The 21945-nt window shown below is 40.2% G+C and overlaps 1 protein-coding gene across 1 annotated transcript; it reads right to left on the bottom strand.

Moving 5' to 3' along the window:
• Positions 1-2679: 2679 nt before the first annotated feature.
• Positions 2680-16374, bottom strand: LOC109117859 (cystatin-A). Its single transcript, XM_019206665.2, has 3 exons — positions 16037-16374; positions 5628-5729; positions 2680-2886 (listed from the first exon to the last, which is right to left on the bottom strand). The coding sequence occupies exons 1-3, from the start codon at positions 16100-16102 to the stop codon at positions 2731-2733; spliced, it is 324 nt and encodes a 107-aa protein (XP_019062210.1). The 5' UTR covers positions 16103-16374; the 3' UTR covers positions 2680-2730.
• Positions 16375-21945: the final 5571 nt, after the last annotated feature.

Genomic DNA, 21945 nt, shown 5'->3' with positions numbered 1-21945 from the left:
AAAAAAAAAAAAAAAAAAAAAAAAAAAAAAAAAAAAAAGATAAAAAGCATTAACAAAAGGAATAACATCAAAATAAAAAGTCCCACACAGCATAGGAAATGACTAGGTTGAAAAGAAAACCTATAGATTGAAAGAAAATATTTGCAAGCCATACATCTGAGAAGGGATTAATATACAAGAAGATACATAAAGAACTCAAGCAACTCTATAGAAAGAAAATAAATATCCAATTAGAAATGGGCAAAAATCACTAATAGACATTTGCAAAGAACACATATGTGTCTAATAAATACAAGAAAAATGCTTGATATCACTCATCATTAGGGAAATGCAAATTAAAGCCACAATGAAATATTGCATCACCCCCATTAGAGTGGTTATTAAGAAAAAATGATAACAAGAATTGGCCAGGACTCTGAGGAAATGTAGCCCTTGGACACCTTTGGAAGGAATGCAAGTGAATGCAGCCATTACAGAAAACTGTATGCAAGTTCCTAAAAAACACTAAACATGGAACTACCATATGGTCAAATGATTCCACATCAAGATATGTATCTGAAAAAATTGAGAATAACGCACTGAAGAGATGTGTGCATGCCTAGATTCACTGCAGTGCTTCTCATAATCATAAGTTATGGACTCAACCTAAACGTGCATTAGTAAATGAATGCTTAAAAAAACATAAGTCTTAAAAGGAAAAAAATTTTGTCACTTGTGAAGTATGGAATTGGAGAACACTGTGCTAACTGAAATAACCCAAATGTAGAAAGACAAATACTGCATGGTTTTCATTTATATACGGCATTAAAAACAACTGAACTCATAGAAGCAGAGGTAACAATAATAATTACCTAAGCTGGGGATGATAGGAATGGAAAGGTGATGATCAAAGGTTACAAAGCCTCAGTTTTATAAATTAAGAGTACTTTTTTTTGAGACACATAGTCTCACTATGTAGCCCATTCTGGCTCCAAACTAGAAATTCTCCTGCCTCAGCCTCTCAAGTGCTAGGATTACAGGCATGTACCATTATGCCCAGTGATTTTTCTGAGGGTGTTTAAAAAAATCTATTGCACAACATGGTGAATATGGCTGTAATTGAGTGCTAAAAGTTTTAGTATCACTAAAAGAGTAAATCTCAGATGTTTTCATCGTAAAAATATCAAATATCTGAGGTGATTCATGGGTTAGATTGATTTAATCATCTCACATTTTGTTTACACATCATAACATCATTTTGTACCCAATATCTCTACGTATCTCTCTCTATATATATATCTATAATTTTTCAACATATAATAAAACATTATAAAATCTAAAACATTGTGAAACTTATTTGCTAGTAATATATTTACAGAATATGATATAAACTATTTGTTATGGCTTATATCTGGACATCTCCCCAAGGCCTCATCCACTCATAATTGGCGCTTCTGAGAGTGACCTGATCATGGATGTGTGATGGTGGATCACAGGTGTGTGATACAGTACACTGATTGGTTTAGTATAGTTCTGGGTGTGGGCGACAGGAAGACCTGCCCTGAGTGTGGGTGGCACCAATCAATAGGCTTATAGCATGGGTGGAATAAAAAGGGAAAGGAGAAAGCCTCATTGCTTCCTGCCTGTCATGCCATGAACTGTTTCTTCTCTACCATGCCCCTCCTCCATGTTGCCCTGCCTTGGAGCCACCCAACTATGGACTAAAATTGCTACAAACCACGAAATAAAATAAACCTTTTCTTTCTTAACTTGTGGATATTAGGTATTTTGTCTAAGCAAGGAGAAAGTAACTAAGATACTATTCCAAGGAAGATAAAAAGGAGTAAAATACTGACATTCTACAACACAGATGACATTGAAAACATTGTACTAAGTGAAAGAAGCATGTTACAAAATGTCATATACCACATGATCTCATGTATAAAAATTATATATCATATATAAATTATACATTACATGTATAATGGATCTAGAATAGGCAAGTCTAGATATAGTGGGTGCCATTGCATGTGGGTGGTGGTGAAGTGCAGGAAGATGGAAAGGTGTTAGCTAGTATGGGGTTTAGTTTTGATGTGATGAAAATATTCTTTCTATAACATACATAGTGGTCTGCACACACTTGTAAATATACTAAAAACCACCGAATTGTATACTTTAATTAGATTACTTGTATGGTATGTAAATCACATCAACAAAAGGATAGGAAGGGTATAGATCCACAACAGAATGTTCTTGGCTGTGAGAAATGCACACTGGTATTTGTACTAGGGGCTACTAATATTTGTTGGTGACAGGGAATTACTGTAGGTTACAGATTCTTAAATATCTGATGATAAAGGTTTTTTGCAGCTTTTCCTTAAGTTTCAAAATAAAAATATATTTTGTAAATATAAATATAAATATTTTTGTAAATATCTAATTTAATTTTACAATATGAGGGTGGAGGGAATCTTGGGCTCTCAGAAATCACAAGAGATTGATTACCTAAAGGCCAAGACCTGGCCTGCCACGGGTGTGTGTGTGTGTGTGTGTACACTAAGATTTCCAATTAACATTAATTGGTATGGAATATCCACTCTAAAACCATAATGCTGATTTTGAGGAAGCAAAAATCACTTCTATTTAATATAACAAATGAATAAAAACTGAAATTTAGTTGAAAAGGAATGTTTCTTTATTGAGGGTTATATTTGCTAAGAAGGATCATTAATCTATGGCCAGAGCAGAGAATCAGACCCCTTCTGGTGTACGAGATGAAAAGGAAGTCAGCTCATCTTCCTTGCTTTTGTCAGTCTGGTAAGCAGAAAGTTCCAAAGTCTTTTCACTTTGTCCAGGAAGATGTTGCATTACTTTTATGTGAATGTAACGATTATTACCTACTTGAACCTGAAAAGAGAGAAAGAGAAAAAGCCAATTTATTCCTCTGGATCCACATCAAGTGAAAGATCTGCAGGCCTATGAAGACTTTCCTCCATTAGCCTTTCTGAAACAGCAACTTCACGGGTAGGCCAGCATTCTAGGCTGACTTCCAGAAGCCCACAGCCTCACTTACACAAGAAAGCTGAGAAGAGAATGGCACGGCAAGATGCATACATCCCAGGTTTATTTATTGTACTTTTAAAGTTATAATTTGGGCAGAAATGATAATCGAGAATTGCATTTCTTTTCTTTGGGGGGGGGCGAATACTGGGGATTGAACTTGGGTCCTTGTGCTTGCAAGGCAGGCGGCAGAATCACTGAGCTAAAGCCCCGGCCCGAGAGTTGCATTTCTTTTGAATACATATGGAGCAGATGCAAGTGGCAGCCTATATTTTTTGGTAATTCTATTTCCTGACTTCCAAATTGGGAAACTGCTGCATTGATTTTATTTACTTATTCATTTAGTATTTATGTATTATTCATTTAGTATTTAGTATTTATTTAGTATATACTTTGAGCAGGGGGCGGGACTCTAACCTTGGCAAACATCATTACAGGTGGCACCGGGATGCTCCACCTCCAAATCCTGACTGTACTCTGATAGTTAGGTGACCTTTGTTAGTTACTTCACCTTCCCAGGTGCCAATTTTCTCATCAGTAGCACAACAGAAGTAGTTTACACTGATCTCTGTGATTGTCGGTGAGGATTACATGAGTGAGGACTCACCAGAGCTTAGAACTGTGCCTGGCTCAGGATTTTCTTGCCCCTGTACAGGTCAGGGGATTAAGTTCAGAGGAGGAGAAGTTTTGGTCACACTGCTTTCAATCGCGACTAGCAGAACAAGTCCAGCCAAAGTTCGTACCCAGGAGGCTCTGACACCAAAGCCTGCACCCTTGTACTATTCTGCCTCTTGACAGGTACCCAAGATACATAGAGGTATCAAATACTAGCAAGACCTTAAACTTGGAGAATGGGCCAGAGCAAGGGGACCGACAGCCAGGATTCCAGGACGTAAGGAGGGGTCCGTGGCTGCAATGTTGGAGTTGATAGCAGGAGGGAAGGAGGGAAGAAGGGAGGGAAAGAGGGAGGGGGAAAGAGAGGAAGAAGAGGAGGAAGAGAGAACAGAGAGGAGAGACTGAGGTAGAACAAGGCTACAGGATGATCTAGGGAATAAAATATCAAGATTGTTTTCTGATAGATTTTCAAAGAAACATGAGGGGGGTTCATCTATAAAATTGATGCATTTGGGATTAATCACACTTTATTAAAATGATCCCAGGCAGAATGTTTCCTATTTTTGAACAAAATATTTTTTCACTGGAAAAAAAAATTCCTTTTTCATCTATGAGGGAGAATTGGGACAAGAGACCAAGATACCATTGCTGTCTATCGACCACAGGGTCCCCTTCACGGGAGTCCATGGGGCTGGTGTAAAGCAGGGACCCAAATTAGGTAGGAGTAGGCTGACCCATGGACATAACCCAGTGTTGTAACTTTCTTATGCTGAGCTGGCTAACTCCAGTTATTATTATTGTTGTTGTTATCATTGCTGAAAACATTTAAAAATATTTTGTGTCTTAAATAGCTTATTATGAAAGAGAAATAAACCACATAGTGCATTGTTAACTACAAAGAGTAGGCAGATAGCTTGAATGGTTATTATTATTTTTAAAAATCAGAATTATCATCTCTTTAACACATAAGGGTGAAAATGGCTTCCAAACGTGCATAGTGGATTAGCTAATTTGGTTCCCCTTTTGAAAATATGGTATTTCCTTCCTTTAGGACTGGGTCAGTACATGATTTAATTTTTTGATACAGCTGTAAAGTTGATTTTTAAAATATTTTATTTTTATCTTTTTGTTTATTTTGATATTCAAGACTGAACTAGTGGCTTTTCCCCTGAGCTACATTCACAGCTCTTAAACATTTTTTTTTTTTTTTATTTTTATTTTTTGGTACCAAGGATAGAACTCAGGACCTTGCACTTGTGAGACAGATACAGTGTCACTAAGCTAAATCCCCAGCCCTGGACTCAAATTTTTAATCCTCCTGCCTCAGCCTCCCAGAGTTCTGGAATTACAGGGATGCACTGCCACACCTGCCATTTTGAAAATATTTAAATATTGACAGCTTTAAACTGTACTTAGAATGCCACAAGCTGAATCTTCTTGAGTTGCAAAAAGTCATTTAAATTATATGTAATTTTAATTCACTTTTATTGGTGCATGTTTGCAGTATATTTATATTATATTAATCAAAATAATGGGAAAACGGTTAAAAATTATTTTCCCAGCACATTATTTAAGTCATTCCTTAAATCCATTTCATTTGGACACACAGGATCATAAAGCTTTGAGGTGAGATAAACTTCAAGATGCTACCTGGTACAGTCCCACTCGCGTGGTAGCTGAGCTATTAACCCACCAGACACTGAAAACAGCCATGGCCATGATCCAAGCAGGCCCTGAACTGTTATGAAGTCTTTTTCGGTATAATTTCTAGAAATTAGAAGTTAAGAATCAATATAAAAGCGCTTTCTAAATTCACAAGAATGGAGAAGGTCCTCTGCCAAATTTGAGAACCTGTCACTCGAAAGGTATCATGCTGGCATCTTAATTTAGGACAATCAGTAGGGGACAAGAATCATTACATCAAATGAGAAATATAATATCATTGAGTGCTAAAGTCGATATTGAATTCTAACCTTGATGTAGTAAATTCCTCCCTGAACCACTTGAGTTTTATACTCTATAGCTTTGAATTCTTGGTAAGATGCCTTGGTTTTTTCTTCAAGCTGTGGTTTAACCTTAAAAAGAGAAAAGGGGAAACAAATGATCAAAGCTATGTTAGGCATTATTTGTGTGATTTACAAATCAGGGAATCTTCAAAGATGGTAAAGAGAGCTGTGAGCTATTTTTGATATTTCAAAAGAAAACAACTATTCCAGGTGTAGTGATGTGCACCTGTAATCCCAGCATTCGGGATGCTGAGGCAGGAGGACCCACCTTGAGTTCAAGGCCAGCCTGGGCCACCCAGTGACACTCTGCCTCAAAAAAAAAAAAAAAAAATCAAATAAAGAAATTTTGTTATTTTAGGCTGAATTAGCATCAATTCAATGTGGCAATGAGATATCGTGACGTTGTGACTGGTAAAGCTCCAGCAGTTATATATGTCTTTGATGAATACAAACGAGAGTACAATAATTACCACTTAAATTTTAAAATAAACTGTTTAAAATTAAGGAAAGAATACACTGAGTTCAGTTCCCCTTAGTGTTATCATTTTACATATGCACAGAATAATCATCAAAACCAGGAAATAAACACGGTGTAATACTAGTAAGCAGTCTGTAAATCTTTATAGAATTTTGCCTACTGTCCCCAAAATGTCTCCTTTCTACTCCAGGGTCCTGCATTATACTGAACTGCCAGGCTGTCTCAGTCCCCTCCATTGTGGATTAGGGTTAATTCTTTGTTGCTTGTGACATCGGAACTTTGGCAGAACAGTGGGTTGTTAGTATGTAGAAAGCCACTCAGTTTGGATCTGTCTGATTTCTCAAGTGTTAGTCATATACTTTTTTGGTAGGGACGGCACAACAGCTCCTTGTGCACTTATCGGGAGCTCCCCATTTCCTTATGACTGATGTTAATACTTAGGCCATCTGCCAAGATCACCACTATAAAGTTACTATTTTTGTAATTAATATAAATTTTTTAAGGAGACACATTCAGGTGCAGCTCTCTTTTTTCTCATAGTTTCATCCACAGTTGTAACATCCACTGATGTTTCTTGCCTATAACAATTACTACCGTGGTATGATATAAAATTGAATTGTGAGTTTTTTCTATCATTTCTTGTATGTTTGCTAATTTGGATTCTATTGTAAGGAAGACTTATGCCCTTGCTCCTATCCAGTCTTTGAATTGTGTATGATTCCTGTATATTTCTTTAAATCTATAGGTTATAGTTCCTTTTTTCTTTTTGGCTTAAATTGCCCAAGATTTTGCCACCTCAAACCCCTTCAAACTCCTGTGCTTACAACAAAGTTCCATCATTTCATGAGCACTTTTTTTTTTGAGACAGGGTCTCATTATGTGGTTGAGACTGACCTAGAACTCACTATGTAGCCCAGGCTGGTCTCGAACTCACAGTGATCCTCGGCGGGAGACAATCATGAGCACTTTCTTACTTTGGCACTAGAACACATTCTAGGTTCCTCTTGAATTTTCCTTGCCTCTTCCCCAGAATTAGTATTTCTCTTAGGAGCCCTAGCTTCTTTGTCCCTGAGTATCCACAGGTGGGTAGTTCCAGGAGTCCCTGTGGATCCCAAAATCCATGGATGCTCAAATCCCTTGTAATAAAATGGTACAGAATTTGCATATAACCCACACACATCTTTCTGTATATTTCAAATCATCTCTAGAAGGCTGCTTCTCATTATTCATAATGTATTTACTTGCTTGTTCAGTTCTAGTACAGCTATGGAATAGCTTCAGAGTTGCCAATCTGTCACCTTGTGAAAAATACATCTACAAACTGGAGTACAGAGTCTTACAAAGGCCCCGTGACACACTGAGTTCAGCGAGATAATCCAGGATAATCTTCCCTTCCAACCCAAGCAATCACTACAGATTCCATGGGCATTGCTGGAGGCCATCATTCTGTGTGCCACAGAGGCAGATGCCAGCACTGCTGAACCAGGCATGAGAAGGCAGCCAGAGGGCCTCAGACTCAGTATGGAAACTAACTGTTTCCAGGATTGGCCCTTCCTTCCCACCCCTCTGGACTGATAGTTGGGAGCATTCTGTGAACTCTGACCCATCTCATGCGAACAGCAGAGCTCCAGGTGTCTGCTAGGATAGAGGAGGGCGGTAGCTTGTGTCTCAGGGTGCAGTAGGGTGAGGGAAGGAACTGAGTGGCCCACTTGTTCCTCAGGCATCTCTTCCATTAGTACCCCTAGATGTGGTCCAGGTGACAGTCCTGCCTTCAGTGTTTCTGAGGTTGCCTATGCTTGAGCCATTTCAAGGCTCCATGGCCCAGGCTGGGAATGCAGCTCAGTGGTAGAGAGCACACCTAGCACACACACAGTCTTGGGTTCCAGCTCCAGTATAGGAAAGATCTGTGGCAGCTTCTAGCTTAGCTTTTCCCCTCCACAGGCCCAGGTCCATTCAGATGGGTCAGTAGTTTTCTTTGCTTCTCCTGTTTTCCACCTCACAAATTTTGTCAGTGTCACTGAGGTGGTGCCTGACTTCCGTTGTCTTTACAAAAGCAAGTTTGTGCTCTTGTCGCCCAGTCCTTCCCTAGCCTGCAGAAGGAAAGGGAACGAACTGTTTGTGTCCAGTATCCCTTATTTACGGAGAGGTGGCCTCCACACACCCTTTGCTAACACATTTCATGTGCATGAGCTAGAACTAGGCCTTCGGGCCATCTAGGGCTCTCCTGAGGCCATCCGGTCCTTCCCCCTAGTGGGCAGAGGTGGTGAACACATCCGTATTGGTGCCACCCTTTCACTAGCAGAGCTGTTTTGCAGATGTAGACCCTTGCAGATGGAATTCTCAGACCACTCTCCAGGAGCCCTATGGACAAATGTGCATTTCTCCTACAGCCTTCAGATGGGAAAAGGCAATCGACTGCTTTCTTATGACAGAAAAATGAAACTCCAAAGTGGGGAAAGGAAGAAAACAAATAGTGCAAGAGAGTGAAAAACAAACAAACAAACAAACAAATGAAAAACACCATGGAAATGACAAGAGGTAGGGTGAGGAGAGAACTGAGGCTGTGGACAAGTATGTGGAAAGAAGCTGAGGGAGGAGAGGGGTCACCATCGGGCCTCCCTCACCCTGACCCTTTTAAGTGGCCAAAGGAGGCATGGCCAGCATAGGCCTGAGTTAGGGGCCGAGTTAAGAAGAGTTCATCTCCATACCAACATTCCTACTGACAATAAAGTGATCTGTGTAAGGAATCCAAGGTTTTGAGGCAAGCTTGAGTGCTTAAGGTTGAAAAATTAGGAATCATAGTCTTTGCTATTTTATTTACTTATTTATTTTTGTACCAGGGATTGAACTCGGGTCCTTGAGCTTTCGAGGCAGGTGGCAGAAGCACTGAGCTAAATCCCCGACCTGTCTTTGCTATTTTAAAGTTTTTGTCTGATAATATAAGAAAATGATCTGTGACCCTTTGGGTTTCCAGTTTTCTGGTCTTTATTGTTGTTGTTGTACTGGAGATTGAACCCAGGGCCTGAGTATTGAGCTACATTCCTGGACATTTTGGTTTTTAGACAGGGTCTCACTAAGTCACTAAGTTGCCAAGGGAGGGGTCTAACTCGTGATCCTCCTGTCTCAGCCTCCCAGAATGCTAGACTTACACCAAGCCTGGTCTTCTCGTCAATTTTTTAAAGCATGTGTCATAAGTTGTTATTTCTATCTGTCCTATGAATAGATCCAAATTTGTAAACTTTCTATTATATTTGTAAACTTTCTATTGTATCTGCAGACCCACAAGTCCAGAATTTTCCATGAGAGTTGATCAACAATGTTCTTTTGGTTTCCCTGTAGGGATGGGCACCTGCCAGACAGTGTGCCCTGATTTCTGGCTCACTGTCCATGGAACCTGAAGTGCTCCTTGCCTTTCCAATAAAACACAATTTAGTGCTGGGTAATATGGAGCTGGGTGATGAGATTTGAGCTGGGCAACAAGGAAAGGGTTACAGAGGGGAGCTTGTCAGAAAGACCTTCAGGTTCAGAAAGTAATGTGGTAGAGAACCCATCAGCATGGGCACTAGGAGGAGGAGAGCAAGCTAGGAATGTGGTCAGGGCTCCGCATGAACAGACATAGCTTGCACTGAACCCAGTAGAACCTAGCGGGTTTGTCACTTGGTCTCTGGTTGAAGGAAGGAGGCTATCAGGGAGGACCACTTAGTAAAGCACATTTAGTTAAGAGTTGTTCAGGCCTTTTCTTATTATTTCAGAGCTGAAGATCTGAGTCATGTGGCACCCAACATCCAGACATTTCCCCTAATCTGTGATAGTTTTTCAGAAACATTTAAGCTATGCAAAATTTAGGAGCAAATGGACAGAACATGATGACGGCAATAGGGATGGGCCCTGTTTGGGGAAATTGTACAACAAGAAAAGAGAGTGGAGCTAGTAGGAAATATCAACATTTGTTGTCTGCTACGTGTTGCAGGATGAAGTATGGGGCCAAACACGCAGGATGCAGGAAATGAAGTCACCTGGCTAAAAGAGGAAGGACTGGCTGAAGAGAGGTGGCAGAGACTAAGACTAAAAGGAGGAATGAGATCTAGTGGGGAATGAGGTCAATTGGGGCATTTTCTTATTAGATTCCTGCAATTTTCTAAGAAGAGCTGCGTTATGCTTTATGCCTAGATGTCCCTCCAAAGTCTCAGGCAGGCACTTTTTTTGTTGCTGTTTGATTTTTTCAGAGGTGTCTGGATCTGGAGTGTGCAATGTTGAGATTAAACAGGTGTGTGACTCCTGTATCAGTCTACTGATTGGTTGGGCATCCAACCTGAGCCCAGTGGCTTAGTCAGAACATAAATGGGACGGGAAGAAGCTGCTAAGGTCACTTGGACTTGCTTCTTTACTACTTAGTTGCTTTGCTGCCTTCTGTCGGCCATGAACTGTTTCTCCTCTGTGATGCTCCCACCATGCCACCCTGTCTTGGAGCTGGCCAATTACGGTCTGAAACCTTTACAAACTATGAGCTAAAATAGACCTTGCCTTCTTTCACTTTGGCTGTCAAGTATTTTATCTCAGCAATGAGAAAAGTAACTAAGACAAATAGGAACTGGACATCCTGCTGGGGGGATTATGGAGAAAGGAGGGATTGAGAAATCGAGGAGGAAGGAGGTAACAGGAAGGAACAGCTATGACTGGCAGCCTGCTCTGGTGGCCTCAGGGTCTTGCTGTAGTTGTGGGGCACAAATTCACAGAGATGTAATGGGCAAACTTTATGTCCTTCTGTGTCTTCCCGGGGCAGAGTTCTCAGAAGCTGGAGGGGAAGCTAGGGAGGAAGTGGGCACAGTGGGAGTGATCTCTAATTGAGAACTGGAATTCCAGGAGCGCACACGGCCATGGAAATCAGGGTGGGGTGTATAAGGAATCACCCATTATGGACACGTGACCCACTGGGCCAGGCATGTTCTGATGGAAAGGGAAGAGTCGGTACTCAAAGGATTCTGGGCATCTGGAAGACCGGCTCTATGGGTGTAGGGCCATGGGAGAGGTGACAGACGAGGAGGCTGAGATCCAAGAGGAGAGCATAAATGTGTGCACGGGGAGACAGCCATGACACGGTAAAGTCCAAGGTGTGCCCAGGAAGATATGCAGATGAAGTGTTTGCATGGTATTCTGGCCAAGAAAAATCACGTTTAGTGTTTTGGCCAGGCATGGTGTGTAGCAATCAGGTTTATGATTAGGTTATGTGTGTGTTATTCATACACATTTACATGTGTAATAACAGCCCTTACTTCTGTTGGGCACATTGTGCTACGTATTTGTAATGACACCACTCTGGAAGGCTGAGGCAGGAAATCAATCCCAGCCTGGGTAACGTGGTGACTTAGAGAAACTCTGTCTCAAAACAAAATAAAAGTAAAGGGCTGGGAAGGTAGTTCCATGTGAATGTCCTGGGTTCAATTCTCAGAAAACAACAATGACCTTTTCTCAAAAAGAATTATTAACATAACAATTCTTTCATTTGTATAAATGTACTGAGAATACCTAGCCAAGGATTCCTTACACAACTATTTAAGATGGTGGACCAGAAACAATGATTTGGAAGTTTTTGCTGGTGGGGCCACCAATGTATTTGGTTCTTCATTCTATGCATTGTGACTTTTTATGGACAGGGCCACACATGGCTCTTTAATTCATTATGTGCCTCTCTTACCCCCAATCTATTTGGTAAATTTCCCACAGGCTGAGGATCATTTTATGCTTCTCCTGCCCTCTAGCAATGCACACATAATCCATGCCTTCGGAACAAGAAGACCATGACTGTTTTTGTTTTTAACAACTTATCTCCTAAATATAGGAAAGGCAAGTAGAGCAACGATTCTCAACTGACCCAGAGAATCTTGGAAAAGAGGCTTCTTTCACGTATACCTTGGACTCAAGAACCTTTAGCACCCTTTAGTACATGATACAACCACTGGACTTGTCTTTTCTTCTGCCTTCAAAAACGTTCAAGTGTTCTCACTTTCAAGCCCTTGCTTGCCTTTCTTCTCTTTCTGACTGTCCAACATTCCTCTTTTACTTGGACATAAAGTCCTGCAGCAGTTATCTGTGTTGTGTGTGTGATGCTTCCCTCCCTCCCCACTGGGCTTCTTCCTTCAGGGCCTTCCACTAACAAGATCTCTGATAAGGAGAGAGAAACCTCCAGCTCTTTTAAGAATACTTGTATTTTAACGGATGGTTTTAAAAAATAGAATTACACTAAAAAATTGAAAGAGTAAAACTACAAAGTGAGTGACAGATTGGAGGTCTCCATTAGGACCTCCTCAAATCATCCAGGGGACCAGCACCTACCCTCTTGCCTCTGGGGGACCTGACCAATTCTGTAGTCTTGGAGGAGTTGACTCATTTTCCTTACTTAGCAGGTGCTTCTAAAATATCTACCTCTTAGGGTTGTGTATAGGGGAATAAAACTGAAATAATTAATGAGAAAGTGTTTCCTAAACCACAGAGTTTACTGACTACTGGTCTACCTTCCACCACTTAACTGAGAATTGTCCCTTAATGCTGTCTCCTGCAGGAGGCCAAATCAGTAATAATTGGGAGTGTAGCACCTGAGAGCTGAACCACCACACTGTAATTATTCACCTGAAAGTAAGGAGGACTCACTAGCAATCTCTAATGTCCTTTCTGGGCCCAAAACAAGATTATCGCAAATTACTCAATTTGGTATTGTTTTTCTTTTATGTTCTAGATAGTTCTGACTTCCCTGCCTTAATTGTAAACTCCTTGAAGGCAGGAACAGTCCCTTGCAGCCCCTATGACTCCTATAAACTTAGCTCAATGCCAGACACCTAGGAGATACTCAAGAAATGTGCCTACCCTAAAGTGGTTCATTGATGTACATTTCTAATAGCAATTTAAACATGACGACAGGGCTCACCACCCTTTTTCCTCTCTTCATTTCCTGCACCCCACAAATCCCTCCTTGTGCTGACATTGTGGGAAAGGGCAGGGGGTCAAAATCTGGAGGCAGGTTAATTTCTCAGCCAGGTGATTTTTAACCACTTTGTGTCTTGGTTTCATCATCTGAAAATTGGATGTAATCCTCTTCCTGCCTGCCTTGGGGTTATGAAGATCAAACGAGAGGTTGCATGGGGGTGAAGGCCCCTAACAGCAGAAACTGCTTTCCTGGTGTGAGGTAACACTGTCCATTCTTATTTTACCTCTCTGACCAAATCAGAGGCTGAGGAAAGCAGAGAGAAACATTTTCAAATTAAGTTTAGAATATAAGATGTGGCTCACAGTGTTAGTAACCTTGGTTTTCTGGCAACTTCCTTAAAAAAATATTGTTCTAGCAGCGTATTGTTGTTCACACTTGTCTGGGAGGTGGACAGAGGAAGACTGCTGGGTCTGAGCAGTTTAGTGAGGTGGTGAGACTTTGTTTCAAAGGAACAACAGCAACAGTAGCAGCAGCAGCAGCAGCAAACCTCTAGCTAACCAGGCAACAGGCTTTCAAAAATTATTAAACATGTCTGTACCCTCTACATTTTAAATTTTTATTATTCCCTGTCCCCTTACAGTAGCTCTGGTTCCTGGCGAGTCTTGGGGATTTTTCGGAGTTAGGGATGACTCCAGGCAATATTTTAAAGCAAATAATTATGATACCTCACTTATGCATAGTTCTTTTTCATTTTGGAGTCATCATTTTGCACATATTTCAGGTCGTCTTTACAGCTCTGAACTAGGTAGGGCAAGATGTGTTATCTTCTTACAAATAAAACTGGAACTTTTACTTTGGCACCCTGTTTGAAGAGCCCCCTCTTGTACAGGTTTCACAGGACACCACATAACTCTGTCCTGCAGGCAAGTGAGGTCAGGTTTAAGGGCAGCTGTGGCAGCATCTAGGGGCTTGGTGGAAATATAGACTCTCAAGACCCCCAAACCTCCTGAACTTGATGAAGAACCACAGGTGGCTTACTGAACCACCATGTGTGAGAATACTGATCTGATGGGAAGGTATGCATGACTTAATATTATCTTTTCCAAGGATAGAAGGCTCTGAGGTATGCATTAAAATAAACAAACTTCTTTTTTTTCCTCTTACCCCTTTCCCTTATTACCCTTCCCCTACCCATCCCACCTTCCCTACACCTTTAGCGCCTTTCTTCCCATTTCTAAATGAGAATCAAGACTTGTCATGTAGAGGTACAAGATCCCAGCAATGAATGTAACTGTACTGTATCCCTGAAACGTACCAATAAACTCAATTAAAGCTGAAAACAAAACAAAACAAAACAAACTTCTCTCCCTAACAGGAGGAGTCTAAAGAAAATGACATGAAAGTTGAAGGAAGACTATGATTAGACTATTATGTAATGATAGGAACCAATAAACTATATTGAAAAGCAAAAATAGGGCTGGGGATTTAGCTCGGTGGTGGTGTGGCCACCTGACTCACAATTGGAAGGTCAAAGTTCATCCCTGGTACCAAAAACCAACAAACAAACAAACAAACCAAAAAAGACTAAGACGAGCTCAGCTTTAAGTTTTCAAGATTTGACAGGCTTGGGGAGAAAGCCACTTTCAACACTCACAGCATCTTGGTTTTTATTTAGTTTAAGCATTCCATAATTTCCAGAGAAACACCAAGCAACCCAGATAGGAGTCTATGAAATGTGTCTTCAAAACTGTCAAGGTTGTGAAAGACAAGGTAAACCAAAGAACTGTCACGCACATCAGGCCAGAGGAGACCCATGAGACGAGACAACTCAAGGTATCTTGGAGCCCTACCTAGATTCCAGGATGAAAAATAATATTGGGAAGCAAAATTAGTGAATCCTGCATGCAGGCCTGGAGTGTAGCTAGTAGTGATTTTGCTAATGGTGCCAGAGTGATGTAAAATGATAATTTTAGGGGAAAATGAAACCGGAATGCTCTACTACCTTTGTAGCTTTTCTGCAAATGTAAAATTACTCTAAACTAAAAAGTTCATTGAAAAAAATTAAAACAAATGCCAGGAAGAGAAATAGCCCTAATCAATGAGAATTTCAGGAATCTGGTTGCTTCCAAAGCTTTCAGTGCCGAAACATAAGGGATTTCTTCCACTCACACCAAACGCTGATGTGTTTTACCAAAACACATCACAGAACAACATTTTAGAGAGAAGAAACAGGAAAGAATGATATAAGAAAATGAAGCCACAAATTCCAAATCTATGGCCATAAAGCTATGGCCATAATTTATATCTATTTTCCTTTCATAGAATGTGCAGCACAATAAACTACATAGGCAATAGCTAATCAAACAACACTTAAAAACTTATGTACTCATTAAAACTGTTGGGTTCTGTTTTTAACCATAATAAATTTGGTGGCCTACAGTCACTAGAGGTTGTATTAGTTCTCTTTTCTAGTAAGTTAATCATTCTCTCCTCAAAAGACTAAAACACTGCATGGAGGGAAATGTGAAGGAAGTTTGTAATTGACCACCTGTACAATATTGTTCCTCACTCGACTCATTTAAAATTAAAAAAAAAAAAAATCTCTCCCTGCAGAGGATTCATTCTAGTTCATCGGACGGTGAAGGGCCTTAGATTTCACAGGATGGGAACATTCATGAGTAACTAACTGATCAGTGGTCCTTCAATCAGACATATGTGTAAAGGCTTTAGAGTTGACCCAGTACAAGTTCTCCTTCAACTTATGGGGAGCAAGAAATGTGACTTGTTCAAAGTCTCTCTGGTAGTGTTGAGAATTTTCAGGTTTCATCCGAAGAGCTCAGTATGCCAGTATTAGTTGCCCCCCAAAGCCACACACTTACCATTGCTCTGACTTCCCTGTTCCTCTATGCTCTTAACACCGGGCCACACTAGGAACTGAGGTTTTGATCAGACTTTTTCCTGAACGCTTCAACTCACCTCATCGACCATCTTCTGGATTTCAGGAGTAGCAGGTCTGGTCTCACTCAAGCCTCCACGAAGCATTGTGGCTCGCTGCTTCCTTGCAAGGGCAGGATGCTGGAACAGAAGTGTTAGGCAAGTGGAGGCAAGTGGAGGTTCAGGGTTTTAAAAGGTGTCTAGCTCCGCCTATCAACGCTCTATTTTCCAGAGAACCAAGAGGCGTGGGGGAGGTGGGTATGCCCCGACGGGAATCTTTTGTTTCCTCCAGAGAATATGCTGAGTGGAATTGGGAAGGAGGAGGGTGAGGGTGAAGTAATGAGCATGAGCAGCAGTCGTGCTGCAACAGGCCCCGCGGTTGGTCCCTGCCCTGCTCTGTGACAATAGTTCCTTCCTATTGCGATGTCTGAAAGAGGACGAGTGAAGCCAGTTTCCAAATGCTCTGAAACCTCCAGCACGACATTTTGTATTTTTTTTAAAGGACTGCAAGTTAATAATATCAAAGCCGATTGTTTAGAACTTACTTGACTTTTAAATTTTTCATTTTTACTGGTATACCATACATCTTAATTCTTTGTACTTCCTCTTCCTCTTAAGAAACTCTCTAGAGGACTCTTGCAGGATACGTACACTTCACTTGTATTTAAAGTGTTTAGAATATAGGAAGACAAAGAACAAAGCAATAAACATCTGTGTTTTTTATTACCCAGAACAAAATAGCTTAACATTTTGTCTTATTTGCTTCATGTATTTTTTGAAGTTTTTGAAAGAAAATATTATAGGTATGGAGGAGCCCCCTATCCCACTCAACCATGCCTTCCACAGGGGTAACTCAGTGGGTTTGGTGTCCTTTCAGAGAGGCCCTGTTTTCAGTACTGGGGAATGAAGCTAGGGGCTTGGCACTGGCCCTTTTTAAAATTTATTTATTTTATTTTAGTTTTTTATTTTGAGATAGAGTCCTTCTAAGTCACCAAGTTTCCCAGGCTGGGCTGAATTCCTCAGCCTCTCAAATGCTGGGATTACAGGTATGTGCCTCCATGACAGCTAGCACTTTTTTATCCTTAGTGTGTTTTAACGTTTTTACTTAAAGTATATGCTGATCATATATTCCTTATTATGCTCTTTCTACACAACAAGTGTTTGAGTCTTTCCATGTTGAGGCACAGATAATAGATCTGGTTCCCTTATGCTATATTTATTTATTGTAGCCGAGTTTCATATGTTGTTCCCTATTTTACTTATTTATTCCTCACTTGATGAAGATTTTGGTTATCTAGTGTGTCACCCTTATAAAGAATGTTGCATTATTTCCCTTTTGGAAATGTGTAAGGCTTCATGAGGCAGCTTATCTAGAGCAAAATTGCTATGTGATATGAATATTGAAATTATTTTATTACATTTTGGGAATGACTAATACATAGGTATGATGAAAATGAACCGAAAAGTTTGCAATAAAAAATTATTCACCCACTCAATTTCTCAGCCACCCTTTTCCTCTCCAGAGAAAATTGCTGGCCCCAGCTTCCTGTGGGTCCTTTTGAGACATTTTTCACACATACAAATATATATGATGGTAGGTGGGCTTTAGCATATGCGAATTACAGCCCTCCATAGTGGGAATAAAACAGCATTACCTTTTTTTTTTCTCATTGAGTTTATTGGTACATTTTAGGTATACAATGAAGTTACATTCATCATTGGGATCTTGTACCTTTACATGACAGGTCTTGGTTCTCAGTTTCTCCCCATATCCCTGCCTTCCCTTCACTCCTATCCTCCCCATTTACAAACACTTTATTTGCATTTTTTCATTTTCTCATATTTTTCTCTTTTCCCTTATTACCATTCCCCTACCCTTCTTCCCATTTCCTTACACCTTTAGCCCTTTTCTTCCATTTCACATTGTCAATTATATCATTAGGATCTTATGTACTATTATAGTTTTTACACCAGAGAAACTATTCGGCATTTACACATGTGTGACTTATGTATTTCACTTAGGAGTATATCCTCAATATGTATCCATTTTCCTATGAATGAATCTAATTTCTCATTCTTTATGGCTGAATAGTATTCCATTTTATAGAAAAACCACATCTTCTTTATCCAGTCTCAAACTGATGTGCAAATGAGCTGTTTCCCAGTTTTAACTATTACAAACTGTGCTGCTATAAACATAGGTGCACATATATCACTGTGGTATGATTCTTTTAATTCTTTTGGAAAGATACCCAGCAGAGGTCTAGCTAGTTCAAATGGAACCTCTGGTCCCAGCTCTCTGAGGTATCTCCATATTGATTTCTATAGTGGTTGCACCAGTCTGCACTCCCACCAACAATGGAGAAGAGTTCCCTTCTCCCCACAACCCTGCCAACATTTGTTACTGTGTGATTTCTTGATAGCAGCCATTCTTTGTGGGGTGAGGTGGAATCTCAGTGTTGTCTTCATCTGCCTCTCTCAAATGAGCAGCGATGTGGAACATTTTTTCATATATTTACTTATAGCATTACCTTTTGAACACTGTCTTTATGTGTCTCTTAGCCTTGCTTTTATATTTGGCTCCTCCAATATTTTCCAACAGATGTTTTTTACTTATGCACCAACACAGGGTCTCCAAAAGGGTTGTAAAGGCCCCATTTGAAGTGTGTGTTCCAGTGGAGGGTGTGGCTACTCGTCCTCTGGCTCTCTGGAGATTGAGGGGGAAGGCAGGAGATAAGGATTATTGAGGATGGGTCACAGACAGTGAAAGAGGTGTACATTTCAGTTGTTAGGTAATGGATGTTGCTAAAAGTTTTGAGCTATACAGAAATCATTTGTGCTGGAAGCAATGCATAAGCTGCTATATTAGAAAAAACACTATTCCCCTGTTTTCTCCTATGATAGGCTCAACACTTGTCATACTCCGGCTACCAAAATATGTGTGGGTTTTCTCCACATACCAACAATTGTCCAGCACACACTGGCCAGGTATCCTCCAGTTCAGCCTCCCTGAGGGCTGGTATTGCAGATGTGAGCCACCCACCACAAGCCCAGCTGGTTTGATCACTTTTTAACCCAATCTCCGGCCCACTCCCTTCCCAAAGGATGGGGAATGAAATTGGGCTGAAAGCTTCTAATCACGGCTGTTCTTTCTACTGTCAGCCCCACCTAGGACCCCACCATAAATTGCCTTGGGTAGAACAAAAGACACTCCTGTCACCCAGGAAAGCCTAAGGTTTATGTGCTCTGTGTCAGGAACTAGGATCAAAGAGGAAAAATTACAACAGATTCTTTTAGCATCCTTTTAGCACCACTATGGCTCAGGAAATTACAAGGGTTTAGGAGCTCTGTACCAGGAATAGGAGAGAAAGATCTTATTCTCATTCACAGTATAACAGCTGCGTTAGAGAAGAAGATTCTTGAGACAGAAAAAATTAGAAAGCTATCAGAGTGAAATGTGAATGGGAGCTTAAAGTGAGGTTAACATATGGACCAAGGAGGAATGAGACAGGTGATTCGAGAAGCATAAACAGTATTAGGGGAGAGAAAGGAGCAAAGAGAAGAGTCCCAGGTGACCATGAGAAGTGTTTTGTTTGGGTGATGAGGAAGATACTTTTAGTATGAGTAGAATTTGGGGCCATTGGATGAATAGAAGGTTTAAGCAAGAAAGTCAGTATTGAAAATATAATGACTATAAATGGAAAAAAAAATCCACCTTTCTTATTTTTATATTGAAATGCTGGGGAAAATTCTTCGCAAAATTTAATCCAAACATTACTAATTTCATGGTTAAACTAAAACTCATGAGCTTTGATATGTCATGATCTTGCCGAAACTCAATTTTTAATCACATATCATAAATTTAAAAAATGCCATTCTATCCATTACCATACTAGTAGAGATGAGGCATAAAAGAATGTTGGAGGGCATTAATACAACAGTGGACTTTGGGGCACAATGAACAAAAAGCAATGCTATTCAGATGAAACTCTTTTTTAATTTGAATCTGTTCCATCTTAATATGCTGCCAAAAATTAAAAAAAATTTTGTCATTACTTTATAAGAGAAAATAATAAAAATTAGATGTTCACTACTATAAAGTATTTTTTAAATATAATCTAGGAAGGAACTTTTTGTATGGCACAATTCATAACATTTTTAGAAAAGAAATTAGCATTCTTGATTAAAATATTTCATCAATTTTCTGACCAATTTTAATAGGAGTAAGACTTGTGGGAATGTAATTATTGTCGCAAAATAATAAGGTATTTTTAAATAAAAATTCGTAGTGATTTTAGGACCATGAGTGCTTCTTTGGGAGTTGCCCTTAGCAGAATTGCTTTTGCTTCGCCTCCCTTTGCCATTCTTTAAGGTTACTTTCCCTCCCTAATCCTTTTCAGGTCTCCTCCCTTTGGCCTGGTATTCTAAAATCCCCACCTAAATTGCTATAATGTTAAGGAGTCATATGCTGGTAATCCTAGCACTCCGGGAGTCCGGGGCAGGATTGCAAGCTCAAGTCCTAACTAAGCAATTTAATGACCTAGGAAGATTCTGTCTCAAGATTAAAAAATAAAATTGAAAAAGGGCTGGGGATGAAGCTTGGGTTGAAGACCCTGGGTTCAATTCCCAGCACCATACTCACAGAACTTAAATGCCAAGTAATTTTTCTTTAGGTTTACACAACTCAAAACATCTGGTGACTTTCAGATAATATCAGAATATGAAATGCCTCTCTTCAGTTTTAGATCCTCTGTGTCCCCTTAACTTGTAGTAAAGTAATGTCAAAAAAGAACTGTAGGAGGCCAAGAATGTAGCTCAGTAGCACTGAGCCTGCCTGGAAAACACAAGGTCCCGAGTTCGATCCCTGGTACCACAAAACAAACATACAAACAAACAAACAAAGATAACCATCGGAACTGGCCCCTTACTGGAGGTTAAGGTCCATTGTACTGCTGTGGAGACAGAAAAATGAGACACACAGTGAGACTGAAGAACCCATTGAGCACCTGATCCTCCTACCCTGTTCCTCCTTTCCCTTCCTATAAAGTACTTTGCGTCCCTGAGTGTCCAGAGTTAGAGTTTTGGGGATGATAGCCCCTCTAACCTCCAAGGTGGCAAGCCCTCGAATAAGCCTGATTCCTTCTCACTAAGTCTCAGCTCCCAAATATTGGCCTTTGAGCAATGAGCAACTTGGACCTTATTCTGCTAACAGTTGAACTTCTTAATTGCTGCACTGGTTATGGAAGCAACCAATTATTATTGTTTCAATGAAATATTTATAATCACAAAAATATGAAAGTTTTGTTCAAGTAAATGGAATTCTAATCACTATCTTAAAATGATTTCTTCTCATAAATTAGTTTGCTAATGTTGGGGGTCAGAAAATGATTCCCTAGGGCTGGGGATGTAGTTCAATGCAAGAGCACTTGCCTGTGTGTAGAAAGCCTTCTGTTTGATCCCTAGTACTGCCAAAAGAAAAGAACACTACATGAAAATGCAGTGCTCTGGTATGCTGAATACTTAGAATAAAGGATCTTGGAAGAGTCTCAGAAGCACAGTCTCTTTTTGACCTTATCCTTTCTCTCCTGAAGTAGTTTAAATGAACGAAAACTTCTTCTGTAAGGTGAATCACAGAAAGAGCTCCCTTTCTCTAAAGACATCCATAAAACCTAGCAACTCTAGACTTGCCTTGTTTTTCTGGGTAGGGGATAACCACAAAATTTGATTGACCATGTCTCTGATAGTAGATCATATGACCCTGTTGTCATATGGGATGCGAAGGACAGCCAGATGGCAGGAATGTTGTTTTGCCGAGGAGTAGAGGGCTGAAGCTCTCACAGGTGAACAGCAGCCAGCTCTCACCAACCTTGGTTTTTACTAGATACATGCACAATATTTCCACGAGAATAAACTGTTAGTTCCTTACAGAGTATATCTAGCAAAGCATTAGA

This window comes from Fukomys damarensis, unplaced genomic scaffold, assembly GCF_012274545.1.
Source record: "Fukomys damarensis isolate Sample0158 unplaced genomic scaffold, DMR_v1.0_HiC HiC_scaffold_24, whole genome shotgun sequence".
NCBI classification, from domain to species: Eukaryota; Metazoa; Chordata; class Mammalia; order Rodentia; family Bathyergidae; genus Fukomys; species Fukomys damarensis.
This window is presented reverse-complemented; position numbering and strand designations above follow the sequence as displayed.

Coding starts and splice junctions, on each gene's coding strand:
- LOC109117859 (XM_019206665.2), bottom strand. CDS start 16,102: ATGCTTCGTGGAGGCTTGAGTGAGACCAGACCTGCTACTCCTGAAATC. Junction 5,730..16,036: donor TCCAGAAGATGGTCGATGAG/GTGAGTTGAAGC, acceptor TCTCTTTTTAAG/GTTAAACCACAGCTTGAAGA. Junction 2,887..5,627: donor GAGGAATTTACTACATCAAG/GTTAGAATTCAA, acceptor CTCTCTTTTCAG/GTTCAAGTAGGTAATAATCG.